The following is a 26,375-nucleotide window of genomic DNA, read 5'->3' on the forward strand; positions in this document are numbered from 1 at the left end:
CGTTGGAATGCATTGAAATCCGTTTAATGCATTCCAACGGGGAAAATAGTCGTTGATCAGCTGTTAAAATCGCTGTCTTGCGAAGCATCGGTCCCGAAAACACCCATTTTGCGAAGTGCCGATCAGCTGTTAAAATCATCGTCTTGTGAAGCATCAGTCCCCCCCAAAAAAAGTCTTGTGAAGCACAGACCGAAACATCGTATAGCAAAAATCGCCCATAGAAAACACTATTTTGCAAAGTGCTATAGCGATCACAAAAACTCATCGTCATGCGGATTTGTCATTTTGCGAGGTAATAGTCTAGCGGGGCGCCACTGTATACTGAAGATAAAACATACCCAGAAAGAGAATCTCGCTGATAATTTGGAGGACAAGGTGTATCAATACATTGATAGCTTCCTCTCATGTTAAAGCACATGCGATTTGGTCCACAATAGATATTTTGTTCAAGGCACTCATCTATATCTGAAAAGGAGGAACACAGAGAGATATACAACTCATTGCTTTCAAGTTATGTTATCATTCAAGTTCTGTTAAGACAATCTTGGGTGGCCTAAAAAGCAGGAAGGCTACTTCACAGTTTAGTGTGTGGCAAAGTTCAGGAAGCTTCCAAGACTTATTAGTGTACATTGATTCAATAACACTCAAGAGTCTTGTGGCATCTTAAAGACTGGCCAGCTTTTTGGGGGGGAGGTACAAACCTTCATGGATTGAAGCCCATCTCTTCAGGTTCACAGAATGGTGACGTGAGCTGCAGTCTACAAACCTTTATACAAAATAAAGCTTGTTCATCTCTAAGGGTCTTGTATAAAGGCTTTAAGGTAAATAGTTGTGATTATTGGTTTTTTCTTTTTCGATGCTTCATTATAACAGCAACAACATTGGCAACAAAGGGGGGGGCTTACTGCATGCCTTTGCACACAGAGCACCTAAAACAGTTACTGTCCTTAGTTTGGAGCAATGGACATGGGGAGAGATAGGTTGGAATATAATGGAAGGTTTTTGGCATATGAGCCAGGATTCTGAATGGCAAAACATTGAAGAAGCTACCACCAAGGAGGCTGCTGAAATAAAAAAAAAATGCTGGGGACCCAATTCCAGGAGGAACCCAATTCCTGGCCTCAGCACAATACTTAAGGTAGGGTTTTCTAGGACGTGTAGTCTAGAAAAATGAGTTTTCCAAGTTTGGGCTGTTTTTTCATTATAAGGACAGCTTGCATAGGCCCATTTCATGGCAGAGTAAAACAAAATGTGCTGCTTATATACTGCCCCACAGTACTTAAAGCACTCTTTGGGTGGTTTACAATTTAATTATGTAAGCTACACATTGCCCGCCCACCCCCAACAAACTGGGTATTCAATTTAGTGACCTCAGAAGGATGGAGGGTTGAGTCAACTTTGAGAGAGCCACCTGAACCCTGGATCAAACTCGGGCCATGAGCAGTCTTCACTGCAGTACTGCAGCTTAACCATTGCACAGAAGGCTCTCACTGGTACCTTTAGATGCTTTGTTTTCCTTTTTAGGAATGATGGACTACTCATTACTGTCTTACCTTAAGGACACACTCTGAATCTCCAGTGGCTTTTCCTGTGCCACCCCCCCACATTAGACACATCCATGAAAATGTTCCCCCTGCTCCCTTAAAAGCACCCTTAATAGTATGCATAATAAAATGGCTGGATCACAAATAAAACAATGAAGTGACTAATGATATTGTTGCCTCTAGGAAAGTGACCCAGAGCATAAAGAAGGGACAGGCCTGCCCTCTCTGAAATATAGCCTTATGTAACTCTGACAGCAAGAACAAAGCTCCCAATTTGAATAATAAATATTTAGCTTACCTTTGTTTTCAGATTCCTGAGACTTTTTCTGCATCAATTATTGGAACATATTTGTCTAAACTCTCCTAAAGGTCTGTCTGATACTGCATTTATGAGCTAGATAGTGAAAATGTTATACTGTTTGTGCAATTTTTCATTTTACCAACATATTTCCTACCTTGGCATGTTTTGCCATTGGCCATTACTCGGTAACCAGCTGGACAGAAACACTGGTAACTTCCTAAAGTGTTCCTGCATTCATGCTGACAAACATCCCCATTTTCACATTCATCAATATCTGTGAAAAGCAGGAGACCAAAAATTAAAACAGACCCGAAAGAAAGATGAACACTGAAAAAGCACTTTTCAGGGAAGAGTCCAGAAAATAAGTTAGAAATTTAAAACAGACACAAAAGCACAAATACGCTAGGCTGCATAAGATTTATATGCACCAAGCAGTTTTATATATTTTGCTAGATGGTGCAGTAGATCAGATAACAAGAGTCCTACCTCATTCAAGTTTTTTTAGTTTAAGTAGTATATGACTATTAAAAGATCCCTCAACTATTGGATAAGGAATCTCTTGACAAACCTTTGGAAAACAGGAAGGAGACAGAATGTGAAATTGATACCTTCCAGTTGTAGAAATTGTTGGAGGCCAGCAGCTTGCAATGAGTAGGTTCTAGGCAAAACAGTGCCAAAGGCTGGCATAGAAAGGCCAGGATTGCCAAAGCCGAAGTCCTACTTGTCTTCTGGGAGCTGCTACCCTAATATATAGCTCCCATGGGGCAAATCCCTCATTGGACACAAATGCCTTCCTCACACCCTCAATGAGCTCAACTTCTTCCACCCAGAAAATTAAACAACATTATTTATTACTAGTTTTGGCAACTTCTGGCAGCGGATAGGTAATGCAGCAAAGCAGCAAAAGTCAGTCCCTATGGTCAACACAGTTGAATTTAGAAACGAAGAGATGATTTAAAATAAACATATTTCAAGTTACACTTTTAGCCCAAATACGAACTGCATCCCACTCCACGCAACATGTCTATTAGGTATGTAGATGGTATGACACCATATACAATAAATGGATGTGTTGCTCCATGCATGGAAAAATGTGTAGCAGACTGCCACTATTGCTTGTCTGCTGTATGTTTCAAGTGACATTTGTTGCTATTGTGCCAAATGGTTGAGTTCACATGTAAAAAAGATCAGGTAGTATTTTGTGGCATTATGGCTTCCTTGTGCCTACATTGGCACAAATAAAGCATGGTTTATTAGCCAGTCACAAACCACAAATGGAAGCCATGGTTGGTTGTTAGCCTGTACTTAAACCATTAAGTGCAGGGATATTGTTATGTCTAAACTCACACTGATGTCCTGTCCCTTGTCTCAAAAAAAAAAAAAAAAAAAAAAAGGGACAGAGGAGAAACCTAACCCCTTTACTACCCTGCTGAAATTCTGGCTGAGATCTAAAACCCCATTCTCGAAACCCTTTTTGAAAGGCAACTAATATATATTTGAGCAGTCAACAAGCAAGCAAAATGAAGCACAAGTTCACTGCTGTATCCACTCCAGCCTCTCACCATTGTTTCCATCTCCTGCATTGGAGGGAACTGACTGGCAGACAGTGAGCAGCACATCCAACTAAGCTCTTAAAATGACTAATGAACAGATTCTCCTTTACTGTTTTTCTACAGCACTACAGGGGGGAAAGGCCTCCCTCTACTTCCACATTTGCATCTGAGGCACATCAAGTGTTCTATGATCAATTAGAGTATTACAGAATATAAGAATATAACTTTTATTGAAGACATCCTCATAGAATTGTCCTAAAATGGGACTTAGAGCAATTCAAGACTTTTCCCCACATAAATGGGTGTCACTGAATCAATCACAGCCAAATGTGTGAACAAACTCTAATGGGAAGCCTTGTGTTTTGAGTTGGGCTGTGATGGCTGATTTACACATGAATGTCACCCTTATGTGTTGTGAACACACACAAGAGAGGAATTAAGCAAGTGAGGTAGCAGTGGTGCCAAATTGCCTGCCTCATGTTCTTATTCGTTCTTACTTGTTTTAGTACAAAAAACAGGGCACCTGCTTCATCCCACAGGGATCTCATTCTGTGTCCAAGTCAAACTAGTGATCACTATTTAGAATGTACTTTTGTCCCATCTCTATATACTGTATGTCAAGAGTAATTTGACATTAATGAAGTTATGAGGGTTGCAATCCATAGTAAAATTAAATTTCACACCAAAAACGAATAGAGGAAAGCTAAAACACCAAAGAAATAATCTAAAAACATACAGTAATGGGATATAGTATGGTGGAATAATATGGAATCTACCCCCCAAAAAGGTGAAGTTTATACATTTTAGGGTTTGTTTTAGAACTTAGAATGTTGTTAATCCTGCTTTTGTGTTTACTTTTATCATGTGCTGCTAGGTTTATCTTGGTTTTAGACAGCTAGGGAATTTAATAAGAGATCTCCAAAAGAAATTTGGATTAAATGATGATGTTTGATCCTTAGAAATAACTCCATTGAGTGAGATTGATCAAACTTAGTATAGTGGCATTGTTTAATGGCCCTCTTATCCAGGGATGGAACCATGAAGAGGGCTGGAACCATGAATGATCAGCACTACCGTGTGCCTCTCTCTGGGAAAGGTAAAAGGTAAAGGTTCCCCTTGACAATTTTTGTCCAGTCATGTTCGACTCTAGGGGGCGGTGCTCATCCCCGTTTCCAAGCCATAGACCAGCGTTTTGTCCGAAGACAATCTTCCGTGGTCACGTGGCCAGTGCGACAGGGACACCAAAAAGAGAAGACAGAAACCAAGAGCTTCAAGGCTTAACACAAAACAAAACAAGGAGGCATGAAAATATGAATTGATCTGAGGGACTGGAGACAGTTTTGGACCAGGCTTCTATGAATAACATATCTGAGATAGGTAAAATAATATAAAAAAAGAGCAGCACAGAGTAGTTCGGGGACACTTTTTCTATGATAGAAAATTCTCTACACCTTCCCATGCAAATCTAGCATCCAACTGTCATATTTTATTAGCATGAATATGACTTGTAATATTCTATACCTAAGTCATCTGCCACTCATTAAATATAATTATATACAGTATAATCAATGGTATATTGTTAACTTATTAACTGTATGTGCCCATATTCTATCTGAGTAAGCCCTGCTTAAATATCCAATCCAGAGCTGGTGGAACAAAGCAAACAAGCAGATTTTTAAAGGAAATCCTGAACATAATTTGTCACAATTATTGTAATTTGAACCTCCCCAAAAAAAACTTGATATATTTATACACATGTATATATGTGACATTTACCTATACATTTGTTATTTCTTGCCTCAAAGCCTTCAGGGCAAGTCTTTCTAACACTCCTTTTAGTCCTGGAGATGGGCACTCTGCTGTTCCTATACTCTGAGTAGGAGCTGTAGAGACTGGAGGAGTGCCTGATATACTGCTGTGGTCGGTAGTTGTCTCTCACAGGGGAGGACTGAACATAGCTATAGCTATTGTAATAGGTGCCATAATTTGGGAACCTTTCCAATCCGGCGCAAGATTTGCCATCTCCTAATAAATGTTGTCCAGGGGGACAGATACACTTGAAGCTGCCAGGGCTGTTGGTGCACTGATAGGCACAAGGTATAGGCACTTGTTCGCATTCATTAATGTCTGCTCATGTGACATGATTCCAAAGCAACAAAGCATGTGACAAAGGAGAGGGGAGAGGAGAAAACACAAACATACAAAAGCACATCAGTCTGTGGAACAAAGATGTGATTCTGAAATGCCAAACTTCAGTTTTGTTTGGCTATCAAAATGCATGCAATAATCTTCTTAAATATGATTTAATTAATTAATTAATTAATTTATCAAACACACATAAAGAAATCAGTCCTGGACCAAAATAGCAAGGATAACATGAAACATGGTGAGTGAAATGGTCTATTTGATTATGCAAACAAACCTTAAAAGGTTTGGGTTGGTTTCTGTTTACACTGTGTTATTCCAAAGGCAATATTCCCTAATTTCCCCAGGCCCGGCTCCCTTTTGTAGATATCTATTATTATGTCACATTTGAACATAGGTGTTTACATGTTATACCTATGTTTGAATGTGTGTTTAGTCTATGATTAAGGTGAAACCTTTTCCACATTTATCTGGATGCATCCCCACTGAGCTCAAAGATGATTATGTCCAAGTAAACAAAGAGAGGATCACACCATATGCTGAACAGTACACCTCTTCCTCCAAAAGAGTATAGACTCTTCTAAACAAAAGAAGCAAACAACAAAAAAATGGAAAAAATGACAGAAGTACAGAAGGTCAGTTTCATACATGCAATGCTTAAGTCCATAGCAGAGAAAGTAGCATGCCACACTCTTATATAATCAGTTTGAAAGTTATCCACACTGACATTTCTTAGTACTGTAGCCTTTGCTGATAGTGCAACAACCCATTCTGGTAATGGCATCATCTGCCACTGGGTATATTCAGTGCACCGAACCAGCAAGTTGCTAAGGAGCTGACCAAGGCTAATAATAATAATAATAATAATAATAATAATAATAATAATAATAATAATAATAATGATGATGATGATGATGATGATGATGATGATGATGATGATGATGATGATGATGATGATGATGATGATGATGATGCAGAATTAGGAACTGTCCTGAATCAATTGTACTGCAATATGCATTTTGTAAAATGTACTGCCTTTTTTTTAATACATGCAAGCTTAGGGTAAGATCAGACAGTGGGTAAAGTGTGCACAAGGAAACACCAGAAAGAGTCACTTTGCAGGGAGCAACCCTTCCATCTGTCAGGTAATTGCCCCAAACCCAAAAAGCGGTAGTCCAAACAGCTGGGCATAGATGAGGGTTGGACCAGTGCACTACTTCCTGTATGTTGTGTCTTCTCTGGGAAACAGACTGCACCAGACTGCTCCACAAGCTGACCAAAGTGCAATCGAGTTTCCCATACGATACTTTCTCTAGTATAGTAAAGATTACTTTTACCTCCTGCATTTACCGGAATTGCTGTGCTTTGTGTTTGAAATTTGCTACTCTTAGAAAGACTCAGTAAGAGAGGTTAGAGTGCCAAATAGTTTTCTCTTAAGCAGGGTCTCCATTGTTTTCCTTATATACTTTTTTTTTGCTGAAAAAAGCCTCCTTGCACCTCCTAGTACCCCCAAATATATTTAAAAATAACATTTAAGGGGTTTTAGGAACCCTCAAAGCATGGCAAAATCATCCCCCAAGCCCCCTAGAAGGCAGGAGAGAACTTTTGGGGCAAAGGGATTTTCAAATTTTAGGTGAATGGGAGGGGGGCATCTCAGGAGCCTGCGTTTGAGCCTGCTGGGGGCTGCACAGAGCCCACACGCTGTATGTTGCCCACCCCTGCTGTAGAAACTGCTGATTTCCAAGAACTCTAGCATCTTTAATCATTAGTACAGCATAGGTAGAACCAAAAAAGGTAGAAGACAAGCACTGTTTCTTGTCTCCAACTTACCCATGCAGGGTCTTCCAACGCCCTGGGACCGGAAACCTCTTGGACACACACACCGGTAGCTTCCTCGTGAATTTTCACATATCTGATTGTATCGGCACTGATGAGTGCCATCTCTGCATTCATCAATATCTGACAAGGAACACAAACTCTTAAAGGTAACTGTTCGTGTACAGAAATTTAAGAGCATGCACTTCTTCCTTTTCACATAAAGCTCATTTACAACGTCCCCAAAATCTTTTTCCCAACCTGATTCCTGTCATCCTTCCACTATAAAGAACATGCCTTCTTCGCTAACAAGGAATGAGGAAGACTGAGAGAAAGCAAGCAGAGAAGAAAGTATTAGCTCTCTTCTCCTTTGTTTGTGTGTTGTAACCATCACAGACCTACACTGATGTCTGTAGGTGGCATTCATGTCTAGAATACAGAAGAAGCTGTTCATGACTGAGATTCATGAATGGGGTGTAAAAAGAAAGACCCTTCTGAAGCAGCTGGGTGTCAGCTGATTCACTGCTGCAGTCTTTGCAAACAATATGATAAACGAAGCATACATACCTACGCATGTTCCATTTTCTGCTTTGGTCATTCCATTTGGGCACAGATCAATGCATTTATAGCCACCCCGCGTATTCTTGCAGAGCTGGTCAGGTCTGCACACATTTTGCCTACATTCATTCACATCTTTAAAAAGACAGAAGGTTAAAAATAGCTAAACTAATTAGATACATATCTTCCTCATGTAACTGAGAGCAGTCTTGTTTTGTCTTTGCTCTCCCATGTGCTGGTAGGCCTGCAAAAACACACTTCCAGTTTGCCCATTGCAGAAGCATGCTTTGCTGCTTAGGTAAAGGAATTTTAGTCCTTTCAACTTCAAATACTCAAGATGATCATCCAGCGTCTATCTCACTGCAGCAGAACTGATTTAGAAATTATGATGTCTGAAAAATGTATACTCTGGATTCCTGATTGAGTTTAGATCTCTGCTCTTTCATTCCATCAACTGGCATTAATGTATAAATATGCAACATTTGAATTACAAAAAATTACCAGATTTACAACTAGGTGTTGACAGGTTATCAGTTCTGTGTACAGCAAAGTTATTCAATATAATCAATCTATGTATAAAGCATGGACAAACCAAGGCACAAATTGGAAACGCTGAGAAAAGATGGAAGAGGACTTCCACTGGCAATAGGGATGCCTACAAATTAAATTCAGGCTTTGCCCAAGCAGTAGTCTGCTTGCTTTGTACCAATCTTTGTCTCTTTCTTACCACGTTATATAGATTAAGGCTAAAATCCACTGCACTGTTACATGTTCTGGACGTGTTCCACTGCACTTCAAGGTAAATTGAAACAAGCTCAGATCAGGGGGCTTGAAACCAAGCCTTATGAGTAAAGATTGGAAGAATCAGACATGTTTAGCCTTGAGAAAGGTAGACTGAGGGAAGATATGATAGCACTTTTCAAATACTTGAAAGGCTGTCATATAGAGAAGGGGCAGGATCTGTTCTCGATCACCCCAGAGTGCAGGACATGCAACAACGGCCAGATTTCTATTGAATATCAGGAAAAATATCCTAACTCTTAGAGTAGTATGGCAATGGAATCAATTACCTTGATAGGTGGGAATGTTCCAACACTGGAGGCATTCAAGAGAAATTTAGACAATCAGATATCCTTTGATTTGTATTCCTGCATGGGCCCCTTCCTACTTCATGATTCTTTCATTCTGTGTTTGAGTCCATTAATTTGGAAAGATTTAAACCCTGTAAATTGTTGTTTGTCCTCCATTCTGGCCTCCTTCCCCTTGCATAATTTGCTTCAATGTCAGCTCACAGCTTCCTTCCATTCTTTGCAAGAACACATGCCTTGTTTTTAAGGAGAATCCCACTTGCTGGAGATTCAGCCTGTGTACCATGTTTGCAAGAAGAAAGCAGTGGATTTACTTTGTGGCACATAGGGAAATTCAGCAGTATTATTAATGTGTGTGTAGGCTTCCTGCCCTGTCTTAATCCTTGCAAAAATATTGTGAACTATTCCTCTATATCTCTTCAGCACATAGCAAGGGTTCACAGAGCTCCTGGTCAGGACAACCCATTTTTCTACACAGCAAATTTCCTGAAAAAAAAAAGAGATCCTTTTGACTTCCAAGGGGACCTGCCTTGTCACAACTGTAATGATCATGAAAACAGCAGGAACTGAAGACCCGAGACATACCTCAAACCTTTTCTCCACTAATTGGTATAGGTGCTGACTTGCACTTACAAACAGCCAGGTAGAACAAAAGGCCAATAAAAATGTTTAGTGTATTCGCGAAAGCTTTCAAGGCCGGGATCTAATGGTTGTTGTGGGTTTTTCGGGCTCTTTGGCTGTGTTCTGAAGGTTGTTCTTCCTAACGCTTTGCCAGTCTCTGTGGCCGGCCACAGAGACTGGCAAAACGTTAGGAAGAACAACCTTCAGAACACAGCCAAAGAGCCCTAAAAACCCACAACAACCAAAAATGTTTAGCACGTTAAACTTAAAATACACACACTAATTGGAGTAGCGTGGACTTGGAGAGTTTCATTGCTGATCTGTGAACCAAATATACAGTAGCGGCACATTCTAGATTAGCAGCAGGGAAATTGTGGTCCAGCAGATAGAAATGGAGGAAAAACACATTCAGCTCCCTTCTATATGCTATTCTTACCCATGCATTTTCTACCCTTTAGCTGATATCCTGGATCACATCCACAGTGGAAGCTTCCAATGGTGTTGAAGCAGCGTTGGTGACAGGGGTTAGATTCTTGGCATTCATTAACATCTGTTGATTAGTAAGGATATCATTAAATATTTCTGGCCTGAAACCTTGCAATATTTGTCCCCAAACAGATATACAGGAATGAGTAAAAGGTGAGGGCTTGCTTAATCTCTCCTCTACCACCTCTTCTTTTCTGCATCCTTTTTATACCAACTAGATATGTGTAGCATTCAGCAATACCATTCTTCCCTTTTAAGCAGGATCTTCAACAGACTCACCAAAGTATTGTGAGATCAGGAAGACCTGTGAGAAGCTGGCTGTGAAATACTGCAAGGCCCCCAGGCTTCACAAGATATTGCACTGTCTTCCACTTTGTGAAGCATATGCCACCCAAGGTTTCTGCCTGCCACAAAACCCTCTTTAGGCCCAAAGAACTGTTATTGGGCCTAGCAACTATGCCAGCTCCCCACTATTGCAACTACTTCACAAGATACCACATACATTGATGCTTTCGGGCTCTATAATAAAATGGGTGCCATCTAGCAGTAATAACTTCACAGCTGTGAAAGGCATGTTCCCAGAGTGCTAAATACAAATTCAAAAGAAAAGAACAATATTCAAGGTTAAAATATCATTATTTCTTCCAATCCATTAATGTTTCTCAAGAGCAGCTGTCTCCAGTGTGGCATACTGTGTGGGGAATAGTGGGATTCAAATCTAAAATATCTAGAAAGCATCAGGTTAAGGAAAGCTGGCCTAGAATCTCACAGAATATCAGATAACAGCTAGTATTTAAAATTGGCAAGATAAAATAGCTTTAGAGCTAGATCAGGGTCATGAACAAATGAGTGAGTTATGTTGTTGTTTAGTCGTTTAGTAGTGTCTGACTCTTCATGACCCCATGGACCAGAGCACACCAGGCCCTCCTGTCTTCCACTGCCTCCCGGAGTTGGGTCAAATTCATGTTGTTTTAAATTATGTACAGAATCCTGTTGGGGACCTAAGCTAATGTATAGTGGAACAAGATGCAGAAGACATGGGTCCAAATCCCTGCTTGATCATGGAAACTCACTGGTGGGGGGGGTGATGTATCAGTAAACCACTCCTTGTATCTCTCTCACACGGCTTGGAAACCCTATTAGGGTCACCCTAAGTTGAAATCAACTTGATGGCACATAATATAACATGATAAAGAACCACTGCACAAGCAGATGTGCCTTCTGGGGAACCAGAGAAGAGCCATATCCAAGACAGAGTTGTATAAGTGTTATTGCATGTGCAGAACATTGAAGAAGCGGCTCTACTTTCTGAAACACTCTATCCTCTTTTGCAACATGTCACAGGCTTGAGGTTTCCACTGCACAATCCTTTTGTGTGACCTTTTGCACAACCATGTGATCTAGCACAACTTCCATGTAATTCTGTCTGTGAATATTTCCTTCCTTTTGACCAAGGACCAAGCAAATTGACCAAGAGGCTGAAGGTAACAGCATAAAACGAAAACTAATAGTACACTTACATTTTTAACTCTACTGAATTAGCACTAGTGAAAAATCTGCATTATTGAGTATTCTGGAAGCAGCTGGAAATTCATCAGAGAATAACAAAGTGGGAATGCAACATCTTAAAGATCATCTATTTCCATCCATTTCTTACTACCTTCAAGAATCCATGTTATCAATGTGTGGCATAAGAAAGTCTCATGTTACTGGAGAAACAGAAAAGTACTTGCTGACATTAATATCCAAAGAACTGTCTGAGCAAACAGGAATAGACCAACAGGATTTTTCTCAAGCTGTGGAAAAAAATTTCCGAGTGGGCAACACATATATCAGGCGCAACAACCTACCAAAAGGGGTTCATATAAAATTTCTAAGGAGAACAGTAAAAGAAAAACTCCTTAAAGTAAACAGAGAATAAGAGCTCACAATAAAAGGAACCAAAATCAATATACTCAAACAAGTGCCTTGGACTGTGAGAAAGAAGAGACAAGAGAACTCCTTCCTAGCTAAGATATTACTAGACAGGAAAATACTGTTTCAATGGAGGATCCCGGAAGGGCTGCTTCTGAACTTCCAATCCAGGAGGTTCAACCTTAACAGCAAGATGAAAGCCAGAAATTTCATGAGGGAAATGAAGCATGAACTGAACCTATCAGAAGAGGACCTAAAAATTTTAGTGAACAATCAGAAGAGGAAGAAGAGGAGGAGGAGGGACAAGAAGCAAGAGGGGACGGAAGTCAAAGGATATCATCTCCAGTAAGGGAAATAAAGGGAAAGAAACAAAGAGATAAAAAAGGTAGTAAAGACCAGCAAGATGTCTAAACAAATCAAGCTTCTCTTCGTAAATGTCAAAGGACTCAACTCACCCCAAAAAAGAAGAGAAATATTCACCAAACTTCTCAAAGCTAAGGTGGACATTATATTTATTCAGGAGACCCATATTAGAGAAAAAGATAAAAAAAACTGTTAGAAAATCCAAAATTGGGCAAAGTCTTTACAGCTTCAAGCAAACAAAAGAAAAAAAGTGGCCCTGTACATCAAAAAAAAGAACTAGAACCAGAACTAGTGCTCACCGCTGAAGATGGGAGACTATTACTGGTAGAAATTTCTAAGGAAGGAGAAAAAGTCCTGTTGGTCAACATATATGCACCGAATGAAGCACAAGTCAAATTTTACTCACAACTGAAGAACCAACTACTGCAAAGGTCAGAACAGAAAATATGTATTATGGGAGATTTTAATGCAATAATTGATAAAGAGAAGGACATATCCAAAGAAACTCGGCATGGGAGGAAAAAGTCAAGAAATATGACACCCAAGGTGTTCCTTGAAATGGCTGAGGAATTAAACTTAATTGATCTATGGAGACTTAGGAACCCAAACAGAAGAAACTATACATTCTATTCCAATTGGACATAAATCATGGTCAAGAACAGACAATTGCTGGATATCAGCGGAAGCCATACAGCAAGCGGAGGATATTGAAATTCTACCAAATACATATGCAGACCACAACCCAATATTGCTGATCTTAGGGCAGAGGATAAGGAGCGGATTTTGGAGACTTAACACGCAACTGCTGAGAGTAGAGACCTTTGTAAATAAAATAAAAAATGAGCTGAACTTTTTTTCCAAACTAAAAAACCTCAAGATACAGGAATGACAATGATATGGGATGCAGCCAAAGCATACTTCCGAGGATACGCAGTAGAATTCAATGCAGAAAGAAAAAAAAGAAAGAAAGAAACAATACCAAACCCTAATAACATCTTTGAAGAAAGAGGAAGCAGAGCTTAAGAAGGCACCAACCAAAAAAGGATTGCTTAACAAAATAAATATTCTATAGCATAAAATTAATTTACTAGAACAGGAAGAGATGGAGAAGAAAATTAAATTTGCAAGGGAAAAATTATTTGAAAATGCAAACAAACCAGGAAGATGGTTAGCGTATAGAATGAAAAAGGGAGAGAGAGAAAATGAGGATTACAACAATATTTGATAAGCAAGGGAATGAAGTATATAAACAAAAGGAGATCAAAAAGGAGATCCATGAATTTTTCACCAAACTATATAAGAAAAGAGGAGAAGAAGAAAGACAAAAAATTTATTGGAGCAATATTCCAGAATGAAGACTGAATCATCAACAATTGGAGAAATTGAACAAACCAATCACAATGGAAGAGATCGGAGAAGCATGGAAGAAACAAAAAAGTGGCAAATCCCCCGGTCCAGATGGACTACCAGCAGAATACTATAAGACATTTGAGGAAATCTTAAGTCCACAATTAAAGAAATTAATTGAAGATATACAGACTAAAGGGGAAATTCCTAATTCCTGGAAAGAAGCATACATCTCGCTAATACATAAAGAAGGCACGGATAAAAGACTAACCAAGAATTACAGACCGATCTCTCTCCTAAATATTGATTATAAGATCTTCACAACTATCCTAGCCACAAGACTAAAGGAGACGCTTGAACTAATAATACAGAAAGACCAAACAGACTTCTTATCTAAAAGGAAATTATCATCCAATATAAGGACAATAATAGACATACTGGAATACTACGAAACGCATCCCGAAAAGCAGATGATGCTAATCTTTCTTGATGCAGAAAAAGCCTTTGATAATGTAAATTGGGAGTTTATGCTGTCATTACTGAAGATAATGGGCTTCCAAGGAACATATTTACAAGCAATTAAGGCAATATATACTAAGCAAGTAGCCAAGATAAAAGTTAACAGAAGCCTAACTGGGAATATACAGATTGAACAAGGAACAAGACAGGGTTGCCCACTATCCCCCTACTATTTATTTTAGTACTGGAAATACTTAACAAGCAGATCAGAGACAATGAAGCAATTAAAGGACTCAAGATTAGAGGAGAAGAATTCAAGCTACAAGTGTATGCAGATGACTTGGCGATAATACTAGAAAATCCTTTGGAAAATCTTGAAGGGTTATTAGAAGTTATAGAAGATTTTGGACAGGTGGCCGGACTTAAAGTAAACTATCAAAAAACAAAATTTGTGACAAAAAACATAAAGAAGGAAGATGTTGAAAAATTAGCACGGAACTCCAATTTTGAGGCGGTGAAAAAAATTAAATATTTAGGAGTGATTATTACCAAAAAACCAAGCAATTTAATGAAAGAGAACTACTTAGCAAAGCAGAAAGAAATTCAGAAAAATCTGGAGGATTGGAGCAAACTACAACTCACATTTATGGGAAGAATATCAGCAATAAAAATGATGATCTTACCTAAACTCATATTCCTGTTTCAAAATCTCCCAATACTACTGAATTATAAATACTTCAAGGATTTGGACAGATTAACATCAAATTTTCTCTGGAAATCTAAGAAGCCAAGAATAAAACTTAAACTGCTACAAGATCTGAAAGAAAGGGGGGGAGTGGGCTTGCCGAATTGGTTATTATATTACAAGGCCTGCGTGATGACCTGGATTAAAGAATGGATAACTTTAGAAAAACAAAGACTTATGAAACTAGAGGGACACAATTTAAAGATGGGATGGCACGCATATGTATGGTACAGGAAATATAGGGAACACTCACAGTTTGGAGAACACATTGTGACAAACCCAGACCTACTGGGATATGCCACAGTTTCACTAAGCTGCCACCAACCATTCCCTATAAGAAGTCACACAGACCAGGGATGGATTTTTAACAAATAAAGGAATAAGGTTTATTTAAACAACACACAGGGAAAATAAAATGATCAGGTGAATAAGATACAGTAACGTGGCTTAGTCTCAATCATACATACACACAGTTTGGTTCACACAGAACACTTAACTTGAAGCACAGACCCTGAACCTATCAGTTCTGGCTAACCATACAGACACCTGAACCTATCAGGTTGGTACTGACTGACACACAGTAGTACCCTGTCTGACACACAGACTCCCACTCAAGCTTCTTCTCTCAGCTTTTCCTCCAGCTTCTTCTAACTTCTCCACACACGCTCCACATATATATACAGTACAGCCCCTCCTCCTGATGTCCCGCCTTCCACTCCCCATAGGATGGAACTTTCCCTCCAAACCCATGACAGACAGGTAACATCAGTGCTGTATGTAACACCTCCCCTCTTTATAAGTTGTTTTGTAGGGGGAAAGCTAAGGTGCTTTTCACCAAAAAACAACCTGGACCCAAAACAAACAAAAACAGTTATATAATAACATACAATACCATACTTACTTATACTTACACTCTATTAGGCATTTAAACATTTACCATTAACAATACATCAAGTTACCTTTATTCATACAAACCAACATGTTTAATAAACAGACACATTTGACTTTTGGTCACCAAAATATATACATAGTCCATGTTTCTTTCGCCGTCTTCATTCTTCAGGTCTTCTTGACAAGGCGTCAGCAACACAGTTCACTGACCCTCTGACCACCTTCACTTCAAAGTCATAGTCTTGCAGGTTTAAAGCCCACCTCATAAGTTTACTATTGTGGGTTTTCATTGTCTTTAACCATTGCAGTGGTGAATGGTCAGTGCACAGAATAAAATGTCTTCCCCAGATGTAAGGCTTGGCCTTCTGGATCGCGTAGACTATGGCCAGACACTCCTTCTCCACGGTTGCCAAATGTCTCTCACCTTTCTGGAGTTTCCTACTCAGGTAGGACACTGGATGCTGGTCACCATTCTCATCCTCCTGGCAAAGAACCGCTCCTACCCCGCTGTTAGACGCATCGGTGTAGATGATGAACTCCCGGTCGAAGTCTGGAGCACGCAGCACTGGATAGTTGATGAGCGCCTGCTTCAACCTCTGGAACGCCTCCTCACAGTCGCTGATCCACGGGATGCGGTCATCAGTCTTCTTCCTCGTCAGATCGGTCAGCGGAGCCGCAATCTCGCTAAACCTCGGGATGAACTTTCTGTAGTAGCCCACCAACCCAAGAAATGATTTGACTTTTTTCTTGGTGTTGGGTCTGGGCCAATCACGAACAGCTTCTATTTTGGCCTCCAGGGGTTTTATCACTCCTCCCCCTACCATGTGACCCAAGTATTTTATTTCTGGGCTACCCAGCTGACACTTGCTCGCCTTTACTGTTAGCCCTGCTGCACTTAACCTCTGCAGCACTAACTCCAGGTGTTTCAGATGATCTTCCCAGGTATTACTGAAGATCCCTATGTCGTCAATGTAGGCCACAGTAAAGTCACTGAGCCCTGCCAAGGTCTGGTCCATCAGCCTTTGGAATGTGGCTGGTGCATTTCTGAGACCAAAGCTCAGGACTCGAAACTCATAGAGACCAAAAGGGCTGCAAAAGGCGGTCTTTTCTTGATCCCTGGGATCAATTCTTAATTGCCAATATCCCTTTACCAGGTCCAATGATGAAATGAACCGACAACCCCCTATGGTTTCAATCAGGTTGTCCAGCCTGGGCATTGGGTAGGCATCAGGAGTGGTTATGCGGTTTAATTTCCTGTAATCTACACAAAACCTAATGCTCCCATCAGGCTTGTCCACTAGGACTATCGGAGAGGACCAAGGACTAGAAGAGGGGACGATTATGTTCTCCCTAAGCATCTCGTCCAGCTCCTTCCGCACCTTGTCCCTATAGGGTCCCGTGACTCGGTATGGGGATACTGCCTGCGGGGGTGCATCCCCTGTGTGGATCCGATGCATCACTCCCTTCACTATCCCCGGCTTGTTGGAAAACACCTGTTGATATTTAATGAGCAGCATTTTTAGTTCTTGCTGCTGGTCTTGGGTGAGTGCAGGACTGATCTTTACCTCCTCTGGGTTGTATTTTACTTCCCCTCTACCCTCCCAGAAGGGTAATTCAGCTTCCTCACTCTCAGCTGCTTTTATCGCAAATAAAACCCTCTGTTCCCCTCTGTAGTAGGGTTTTAGGGCATTCACATGAACCACCCTCCTTGCTTGGTTCTCCTCCTGCTCTATAAGGTAGTTCAGGTCTGACATCTTGGAAATGACCCTATATGGTCCTGCCCATTTGAGCTGCAGTTTGTTCTCTCTGCAGGGCCTAAGCCAAAGCACTTCCTCTCTTGGGTCAAAGTGCCTCTCTCTAGCTTTGTGGTCATACCATGTTTTCTGTCTGACCTTCTGAGCTTGCAGGTTTTCTGCTGCCAGCTCTAGGTTTCTCTTTAGGTCATTCATCAAGGTGTCTATGTATGTCACAACGTCTTGTGGGTCATCCTGGGTGATCTGCTCCCAATTTTGTTTGATCAAATCAAGGGGCCCTTTCACCCTTCTCCCAAATAAAAGTTCAAACGGACTGAACCCGGTACTGGCTTGTGGCACTGATCGATAAGCAAACAAAAGGGATTGCAGCTTCTGGTCCCAATTGTTTGGATTCTCTGCCAAGTAAGCCCTAATCATGCGCATTAGAGTCCCATTGAACTTCTCAGTTAACCCATTACTTTCAGGGTGATAGGCAGTGGTTTCCTTGTGCTTAATTCCACAGATTTGCCATAAGCGTTTCATGAGCTTCGATGTGAACGATGCGCCCAAATCTGTGATTATTTCTGAGGCAAATCCCATCCTGGACATATACCCCACCAAGGCATCTGCCACTGTGTTAGTTTCAATGTTAGTCAAGGGAATGGCTTCAGGGTACCTCGTGGCATGGTCCACAATGGTGAGAATGAACCTGTTCCCCCTCTTTGTGGCCTTGGGCAAAGGTCCCACAATATCCACCCCTATGCATTTGAACGGAGTGTCAATCACAGGCAAAGGGCACAACTTTGCTTTGGTCCTGTCACGGTTATTCCCCTGCCTTTGACACACATCACATTGTTTACAGAACTCCCTGATCTGCTTCCCTATGTCAGGCCAATAAAAATTCTGTGTGATTCTCTGCTGTGTTTTGTTCACCCCTAAGTGTGCAGCAAACATGTCAGAGTGCCCCCTTTGTAAGATCATGGGGCAATACTTTTCAGGTACCACTAGCTGACTTCTGATCCCTGTGACAAACCCAGACCTACTGGGATCTGCCACACGTTTACTAAGCTGCCACCAACCATTCCCTGTAAGAAGTCACACAGACCAGGGATGGATTTTTAAACAATAAAAAGAATAAGGTTTATTTAAATACACACAGGGAAAAATAAACAATCAGGTGAATAGGATAAAGTAACGTGGCTTATTCTCACTCATACATACACACAGTTTGGTTCACACAGAACCCTTAACTTGAAGCACAGACCCTGAACCTATCAGTTCTGGCTAACCAACAGACACCTGAACCTATCAGGTTGGTACTCTGACACACAGTAGTACCCTGTCTGACACACAGACTCCCACAACAGCTTCTTCTTCCTAGCTGCTGCTTCGTCACATCCCAGTGTCTCACAGTGTCTCTCTTCCACCACACACGCTCCACATATATATACAGTACAGCCCCTCCTCCTGATGTCCCGCCTTCCACTCCCCATAGGATGGAACTTTCCCTCCAAACCCATGACAGACAGGTAACATCAGTGCTGTATGTAACACCTCCCCTCTTTATAAGTTGTTTTGTAGGGGGAAAGCTAACGTGCTTTTCACCAAAAAACAACCTAGGTAAAATACACAACAACAGTTATACATACCATGTCATACTTACTTATACTTACATCCTAAGTTAACCATAGCAATTAGGCATTTAAACATTTACCATATACATTACATCAATTTACCTTTATTCTTACAAACCAAATTCAAAACCAGGTACATTTAATTTTTTGTCATCATTATATACACATAGTCCATGTTTCTTTCGCCGTCTTCATTCTTCAGGTCTTCTTGATAAGGCGTCAGCAACACAGTTCACTGACCCTCTGACCACCTTCACTTCAAAGTCATAGTCCTGTAGGTTTAAAGCCCACCTCATAAGTTTGCTATTGTGGGTTTTCATTGTCTTTAACCATTGCAATGGTGAATGGTCAGTACACAGAATAAAATGTCTTCCCCAGATGTAAGGCTTGGCCTTCTGGATCGCGTAGACTATGGCCAAACACTCCTTCTCCACGGTTGCCAAATGTCTCTCACCTTTTTGAAGTTTCCTACTCAGGTAGGACACTGGATGCTGGTCACCATTCTCATCCTCCTGGCACAGAACTGCTCCTACCCCGCTGTTAGACGCATCGGTGTAGATGATGAACTCCCGGTCGAAGTCTGGAGCACGCAGGACAGGATAGTTGATGAGCGCCTCTTTCAACCTCTGGAACGCCGCCTCACAGTCGCTGGTCCACGGGATGCGGTCATCAGCCTTCTTCCTCGTCAGATCGGTCAGCGGAGCCGCAATCTCGCTAAACCTCGGGATGAACTTTCTGTAGTAGCCCACCAACCCAAGAAATGATTTGACTTTTTTCTTGGTGTTGGGTCTAGGCCAATCACGAACAGCTTCTATTTTGGCCTCCAGGGGTTTTATCATTCCTCCCCCTACCATGTGACCCAAGTATTTTATTTCTGGGCTACCCAGCTGACACTTGCTGGCCTTTACTGTTAGCCCTGCTGCACTTAACCTCTGCAGCACTAACTCCAGGTGTATCAGGTGATCTTCCCAGGTATTACTGAAGATCCCTATGTCGTCAATGTAGGCCACTGTAAAGTCACTGAGCCCTGCCAAGGTCTGGTCCATCAGCCTTTGGAATGTGGCTGGTGCATTTCTGAGACCAAAGCTCAGGACTCGAAACTCATAGAGACCAAAAGGGCTGCAAAAGGCAGTCTTTTCTTGATCCCTGGGATCAATTCTTAATTGCCAATATCCCTTTACCAGGTCCAATGATGAGATGAACCGACAACCCCCTATGGTTTCAATCAGGTTGTCTAGCCTGGGCATTGGGTAGGCATCAGGAGTGGTTACACGGTTTAATTTCCTGTAATCGACACAAAACCTAATGCTCCCATCAGGCTTGTCCACAAGGACTATCGGAGAGGACCAAGGACTAGAAGAGGGGACGATTATGTTCTCCCTCAGCATCTCGTCCAGCTCCTTCCGCACCTTGTCCCTATAGGGTCCCGTTACTCGGTATGGGGATACTGCCTGCGGGGGTGCATCCCCTGTGTGGATCCGATGCATCACTCCCTTCACTATCCCCGGCTTGTTGGAAAACACCTGTTGATATTTACCAAGCAGCATTTTTAGTTCTTGCTGCTGGTCTTGGGTGAGTGCAGGACTGATCTTTACCTCCTCTGGGTTGTATTTTACTTCCCCTCTACCCTCCCAGAAGGGTAATTCAGCTTCCTCACTCTCAGCTGCTTTTATCGCGAATAAAACCCTCTGTTCCCCTCTGTAGTAGGGTTTTAGGGCATTCACATGAACCACCCTCCTTGCTTGGTTCTCCTCCTGCTCTATTAGGTAGTTCAGGTCTGACATCTTGGAAATGACCCTATATGGTCCTGCCCATTTGAGCTGCAGCTTGTTCTCTCTGCAGGGCCTAAGCCAAAGCACTTCCTCCCCTGGGTCAAAGTGTCTCTCTCTAGCTTTGTGGTCATACCATGTTTTCTGTCTGACCTTCTGAGCTTGCAGGTTTTCTGCTGCCAGCTCTAGATTTCTCCTTAGGTCATTCATCAAGGTGTCTATGTATGTCACAACGTCTTGTGGGTCATCCTGGGTGATCTGCTCCCAATTTTGTTTGATCAAATCAAGGGGCCCTTTCACCCCTAAGTGTGCAGCAAACATGTCAGAGTGACCCCTTTGTAAGATCATGGGGCGATACTTTTCAGGTACCACCAGCTGACTTCTGATCCCATCTCCAACTTTTGAGATATTCCTCAGGGTCTCTCTATATAAAATCCCCTTTTTCTCCAGAAATCTCACTGGGGTTTCAGGTGTTAGCTGGGCGTCAGTCACCTGTTCAAAACACTTTTGGAGAGTGGCGTCTGCCTTTTGCTCCTGTCCAAATCTGCTGTCTGTGGTTAAGGTTTCCACCACAGCTTCTGAACTCCCCTCTGCTTCCGTCTCTGGCTCATCATTACCCCCCTGAACTGTCCCCGTGGTGGCTTGTGAGCGTGTAATCACGAGCACCCGTTTCACATGTTCAGCCAGGTCATTTCCCACGAGCACGGCTGCTGGCAGAGTCGATGAAATCGCTAGCCGCCAAGCTCCCCTCCAGCCTTGAAAGTTGACAGGTACCTCTGCTACTGGCAGAGAGATTACCTGCCCCTCAATCCCTGCCACCTTCATGCTCTCATTTGGGATTATAAACTCCCTAGGGATGATATCTGGATGGCACAGGGTTACCTGGGAACAAGTGTCCCGCAGCCCCCTATACTGACGGTCAAGTATTCCTACGTCCACCCCGGCTGTCTCAAACAACTGAGAATCTGTTTTCACCAGCAAGCAGCGTTTTACCTCCACAAGAGGACCATTTTCCTCAGCCTGATCAGCCGCGGTAGCTGTTCCAGACTGAGTAGCCATGGCAACAGGCTCCCTCAGTGACACTGAGCCTTGCTCTTTCTGGACACAGAACACAGCTTTTGGCTTGGTCCCACTAGAATTCTGAGGCACCATTCCTTTTAGCTGCTTTAATTTCTCACACTCTGAGATTAGATGACCCTTTCCCTGACAGAAATAACATTTTCTGGTGTATTTTGATTCTCTCTCATCTTGTTTTGGTTTTCCCTCCAAAATCTGAGGTCTTGGTTTCATGTCTGAGGGCTTCCCTTCACCATGGGCCCCTCCCCCTTGCTGGCTTTTCCCTGGTCCCTGAGAGTACTTGCTGTAGGTTTCTTTGGGTTTACCTACAGATTTCCCCTCACCCAAGGGCTTTCTTATTTGGGAAATAAAATCTGCGATCTCTGCGGCTGCTGCCACAGATTTCGGTTTCCTTTCCCTCACCTGGAATTTCAATTCCCCATGCAGAACTGAATAGAACTGTTCCAGTGCTATCAAGTCTTTAAGCTGCTCATAGGTCTCTGTCCCTTCCTGCGATAGCCATTTCTCAAGCAGCCTCACCAATTGGGCCCCCACTTGGGTAAAAGTTTGTTCTGGTTTCTTGGTGAGGGACCTGAATCTTTGTCTCAGCTGCTCCGCATTTATCCCATGTCTGGCAAACACCAGTTTTTTAAACTCTGCAAAATCTTTCATCAGTTCCTCAGGCATCTCGGCATATACCTCAGCCAGGCTACCACTGATTAAAGATCGCATGATGGTCATCTTCTCAGTTTCCCTCACTGAGAAGTCCACAAACGCTCTTTCCACTAGGGAAAAGAACACCTCAGGACAATCTCCCTTGTGGTACACAGGGAATTTCTTCAGGTCAGCTTTGGACAATTGGCCTCCCTCAGAATCCCTATTGTTATTATTGTTCTGGTTCATCATTTCCAATTTTCTTAACTCATACGCCATCCTTTCTTTTTCCAGAGCAATTTTCTCTCTCTCTAATCTTTCTTCTCTTTCCAATCTCTCTCTCTCTAATTCAAATTGCCGCTGTTTCTCCCTTTCCCTTTCTTCTCTTTCCCTTTCCTCCATTTCAAATTGCCTCATCCTCAGTTCATGCTGTTGGGCTATGAGCAATTTTCTAAGTTCTGGGTTCTGCTCTACTGTGCTGTCACCCTGCACTGAGCCAAATTCATCCTCAGAACCTTGGTCAATCTGGGGGTCTTTCACTTCACTCATTTCGGCCATCTGGCTTCGAGTCAAGGGCATAATCCCCCCTCAGAACAGGCTGCTTTAAAAAGTCAAGCCTCAAAATAAAACGACCACTTTTTTCCTTCTTGCCTCAGAACCAGCTTTCCCTATAGAGATTGCTGCTGTTCTTCAGCACTAAACTTGCAACAGTATCGAGTCAGAGCCTACCCCCCTCTGCTGGGCCTCTCAGCTGGCAAGCTAGATCACTGTTACTACGCAGTTTTGCCTCAGCTTTTTCCCGCCAAAACCAGGCTGCCTCAGAGCACCTTAATCTAAGTCTCCCCAGTTGGCACGTTCTTCTACTAGCGCACCTCCCCGTGAGGTACACCTAGAAGATTACCTACGCGCCTCAGACTGTCCCTGACTAGACCCCCCTTGCTCTGGGCACACTTGCCAAGGCTTTGCTGGACCGCTGGACAACTGGACCAGTCGTATCCCACACGCTGGACACCAATCAATGTGACAAACCCAGACCTACTGGGATATATCACACAGTTACACTAAGCTGCCACCAACCATTCCCTGTAAGAAGTCACACAGACCAGGGATGGATTTTTAAACAATAAAAAGAATAAGGTTTATTTAAATACACACAGGGAAAAATAAACAATCAGGTGAATAGGATAAAGTAACGTGGCTTATTCTCACTCATACATACACACAGTTTGGTTCACACAGAACCCTTAACTTGAAGCACAGACCCTGAACCTATCAGTTCTGGCTAACCAACAGACACCTGAACCTATCAGGTTGGTACTCTGACACACAGTAGTACCCTGTCTGACACACAGACTCCCACAACAGCTTCTTCTTCCTAGCTGCTGCTTCGTCACATCCCAGTGTCTCACAGTGTCTCTCTTCCACCACACACGCTCCACATATATATACAGTACAGCCCCTCCTCCTGATGTCCCGCCTTCCACTCCCCATAGGATGGAACTTTCCCTCCAAACCCATGACAGACAGGTAACATCAGTGCTGTATGTAACAATCCCATCTCCCCCTTTTGAGATATTCCTCAGGGTCTCTCTATATAAAATTCCCTTTTTCTCACGAAATCTCACTGGGGTTTCAGGTGTTAGCTGGGCGTCAGTCACCTGTTCAAAACACTTTTGGAGAGTGGCGTCTGCCGTTTGCTCTTGGCCAAACCGGCTGTCTGTGGTTAAGGTTTCCACCACAGCTTCTGAACTCCCCCCTGCTTCCGTCTCTGGCTCATCAGTACCCCCCTGAACTGTCCCCGTGGTGGCTTGTGAACGTGTAATCACTAGCACCCGTTTCACATGTTCAGCCAGGTCATTTCCCACGAGCACGGCTGCTGGCAGAGTCGATGAAATCGCTAGCCGCCAAACTCCCCTCCAGCCTTGAAAGTTCACAGGTACCTCCGCTACTGGCAGTGAGATCACCTGCCCCTCAATCCCTGCCACCTTCATGCTCTCATTTGGGATTATATATTCCCTAGGAATAATATCTGGATGGCACAGGGTCACCTGGGAACAAGTGTCCCTCAGCCCCCGATACTGATGGTCAAGTATTCCTACGTCCACCCCTGCGGTTTCAAACAACTGAGAATCTGTTCTCACGAGCAAGCAGCGCTTGACCTCCACAAGAGGACCATTTTCCTCAGCCTGATCAGCAGATGTAACTGTTCCAGATTGAGTAGCCATGGCAACAGGCTCCCTCAGTGACAAGGAGCTTTGCTCTTTCTGGACACAGAACACAGCTTTTGGCTTGGTTCCACTCGAATCCTGAGGCACAATTCCTTTTAGCTGCTTTAATTTCTCACACTCTGAGATAAGATGGCTCTTTCCCTGACAGAAATAACATTTTCTGCTATATTTTGAGTCTTTCTCATCTTGTTTTGGTTTTCCCTCCAAAATCTGAGGTCTTGGTTTCATGTCTGAGGGCTTCCCTTCACCATGGGCCCCTCCCCCTTGCTGGCTTTTCCCTGGTCCCTGAGAGTACTTGCTGTAGGTTTCTTTAGGTTTACCTATAGATTTCCCCTCACCTAAGGGCTTTCTTATTTGGGAAATAAAATCTGCGATCTCGGCTGCTTCTGCCACAGATTTCGGTTTCCTTTCCCTCACCTGGAATTTCAGTTCCCCATGCAGGACTGAATAAAACTGTTCCAGCGCTATCAGGTCTTTGAGCTGCTGAAAGGTCTCTGACCCCTCCTGAGATAGCCATTTCTCTAGCAGCCTCACCAATTGGGCCCCCACTTGGGTAAAAGTCTGCTCTGGTTTCTTAGTGATTGACCTGAATCTTTGCCTCAGCTGTTCCGCATTTATCCCATGTCTTGCAAACACCAGTTTTTTAAACTCTGCAAAATCTTTCATCAGTTCCTCTGGCATCTCTGCACAGACTTCTGCAAGGCTGCCACTGATTAAAGATCGCATGATGGTCATCTTCTCAGTTTCCCTTACTGAGAAGTCCACAAACGCTCTTTCCACTAGGGAAAAGAACACTTCAGGACAATCTCCCTTGTGGTACACAGGGAATTTCTTCAGGTCAGCTTTAGACAATTGGCCCCCCTCAGAATCCCTATTGTTATTATTGTTCTGATTCATCAGTTCCAATTTTCTTAACTCAAACGCCATCCTTTCTTTTTCCAGAGCAATTTTCTCTCTCTCCCTCTCCCTTTCAAACGCCATTTTCTCTCTCTCCAATCTTTCTTCTCTTTCCATTCTCTCTATTTCAAATTGCCTCATCCTCAGTTCATGCTGTTGGGCTATGAGTATTTTTCTGAGTTCTGGGTTTTGTTCTCCCGTGCTGTCACCCTGCACTGAGCCAAATTCATCCTCAGAACCTTGGTCAACCTGGGGGTCTTTCACTTCACCCATTTCTGCCATTTGGCTTCGAGTCAAGGGCATAATCCCCCCCCCAGAACAGGCTGCTTTCGAAAGTCAAGCCTCAAAATAAAGCGACCACTTTTTTTTCTTTTGCCTCAGAACCAGCTTTCTATAGATTACTGCTGTTCTTCAGCACTAACTTGCAACAGTTGCGAGCCAGAGTCTACCCCCCTCTGCTAGGCCTCGCAGCAGGCAGGCTAAATCACTGCTACTTCACAGTTTTGCCTCAGCCTTTTTCCCGCCAAAACGGGTTGCCTCAGAGCTCCCTAATCTAGTCCCCAGTTGGCACGTT

The 26,375-nt window shown here is 42.6% G+C and overlaps 1 protein-coding gene across 1 annotated transcript in view; it reads right to left on the bottom strand.

Moving 5' to 3' along the window:
- Window positions 1–26,375, bottom strand: part of HMCN1 (hemicentin 1) — a 372,920-nt gene that overhangs the window by 2,635 nt on the left and 343,910 nt on the right. Inside the window, exons 102-107 of the mRNA XM_078393073.1 lie at window positions 10,062–10,175; window positions 7,926–8,051; window positions 7,374–7,502; window positions 5,175–5,525; window positions 2,000–2,119; window positions 339–465 (exon numbers count right to left, since the gene is read on the bottom strand). Of these exons, the coding sequence (XP_078249199.1) occupies window positions 339–465; window positions 2,000–2,119; window positions 5,175–5,525; window positions 7,374–7,502; window positions 7,926–8,051; window positions 10,062–10,175 (967 nt within the window). The remainder of the gene's footprint in view (window positions 1–338; window positions 466–1,999; window positions 2,120–5,174; window positions 5,526–7,373; window positions 7,503–7,925; window positions 8,052–10,061; window positions 10,176–26,375) is intronic.

Source organism: Pogona vitticeps, chromosome 4, assembly GCF_051106095.1.
Source record: "Pogona vitticeps strain Pit_001003342236 chromosome 4, PviZW2.1, whole genome shotgun sequence".
Taxonomy (NCBI): domain Eukaryota; kingdom Metazoa; phylum Chordata; class Lepidosauria; order Squamata; family Agamidae; genus Pogona; species Pogona vitticeps.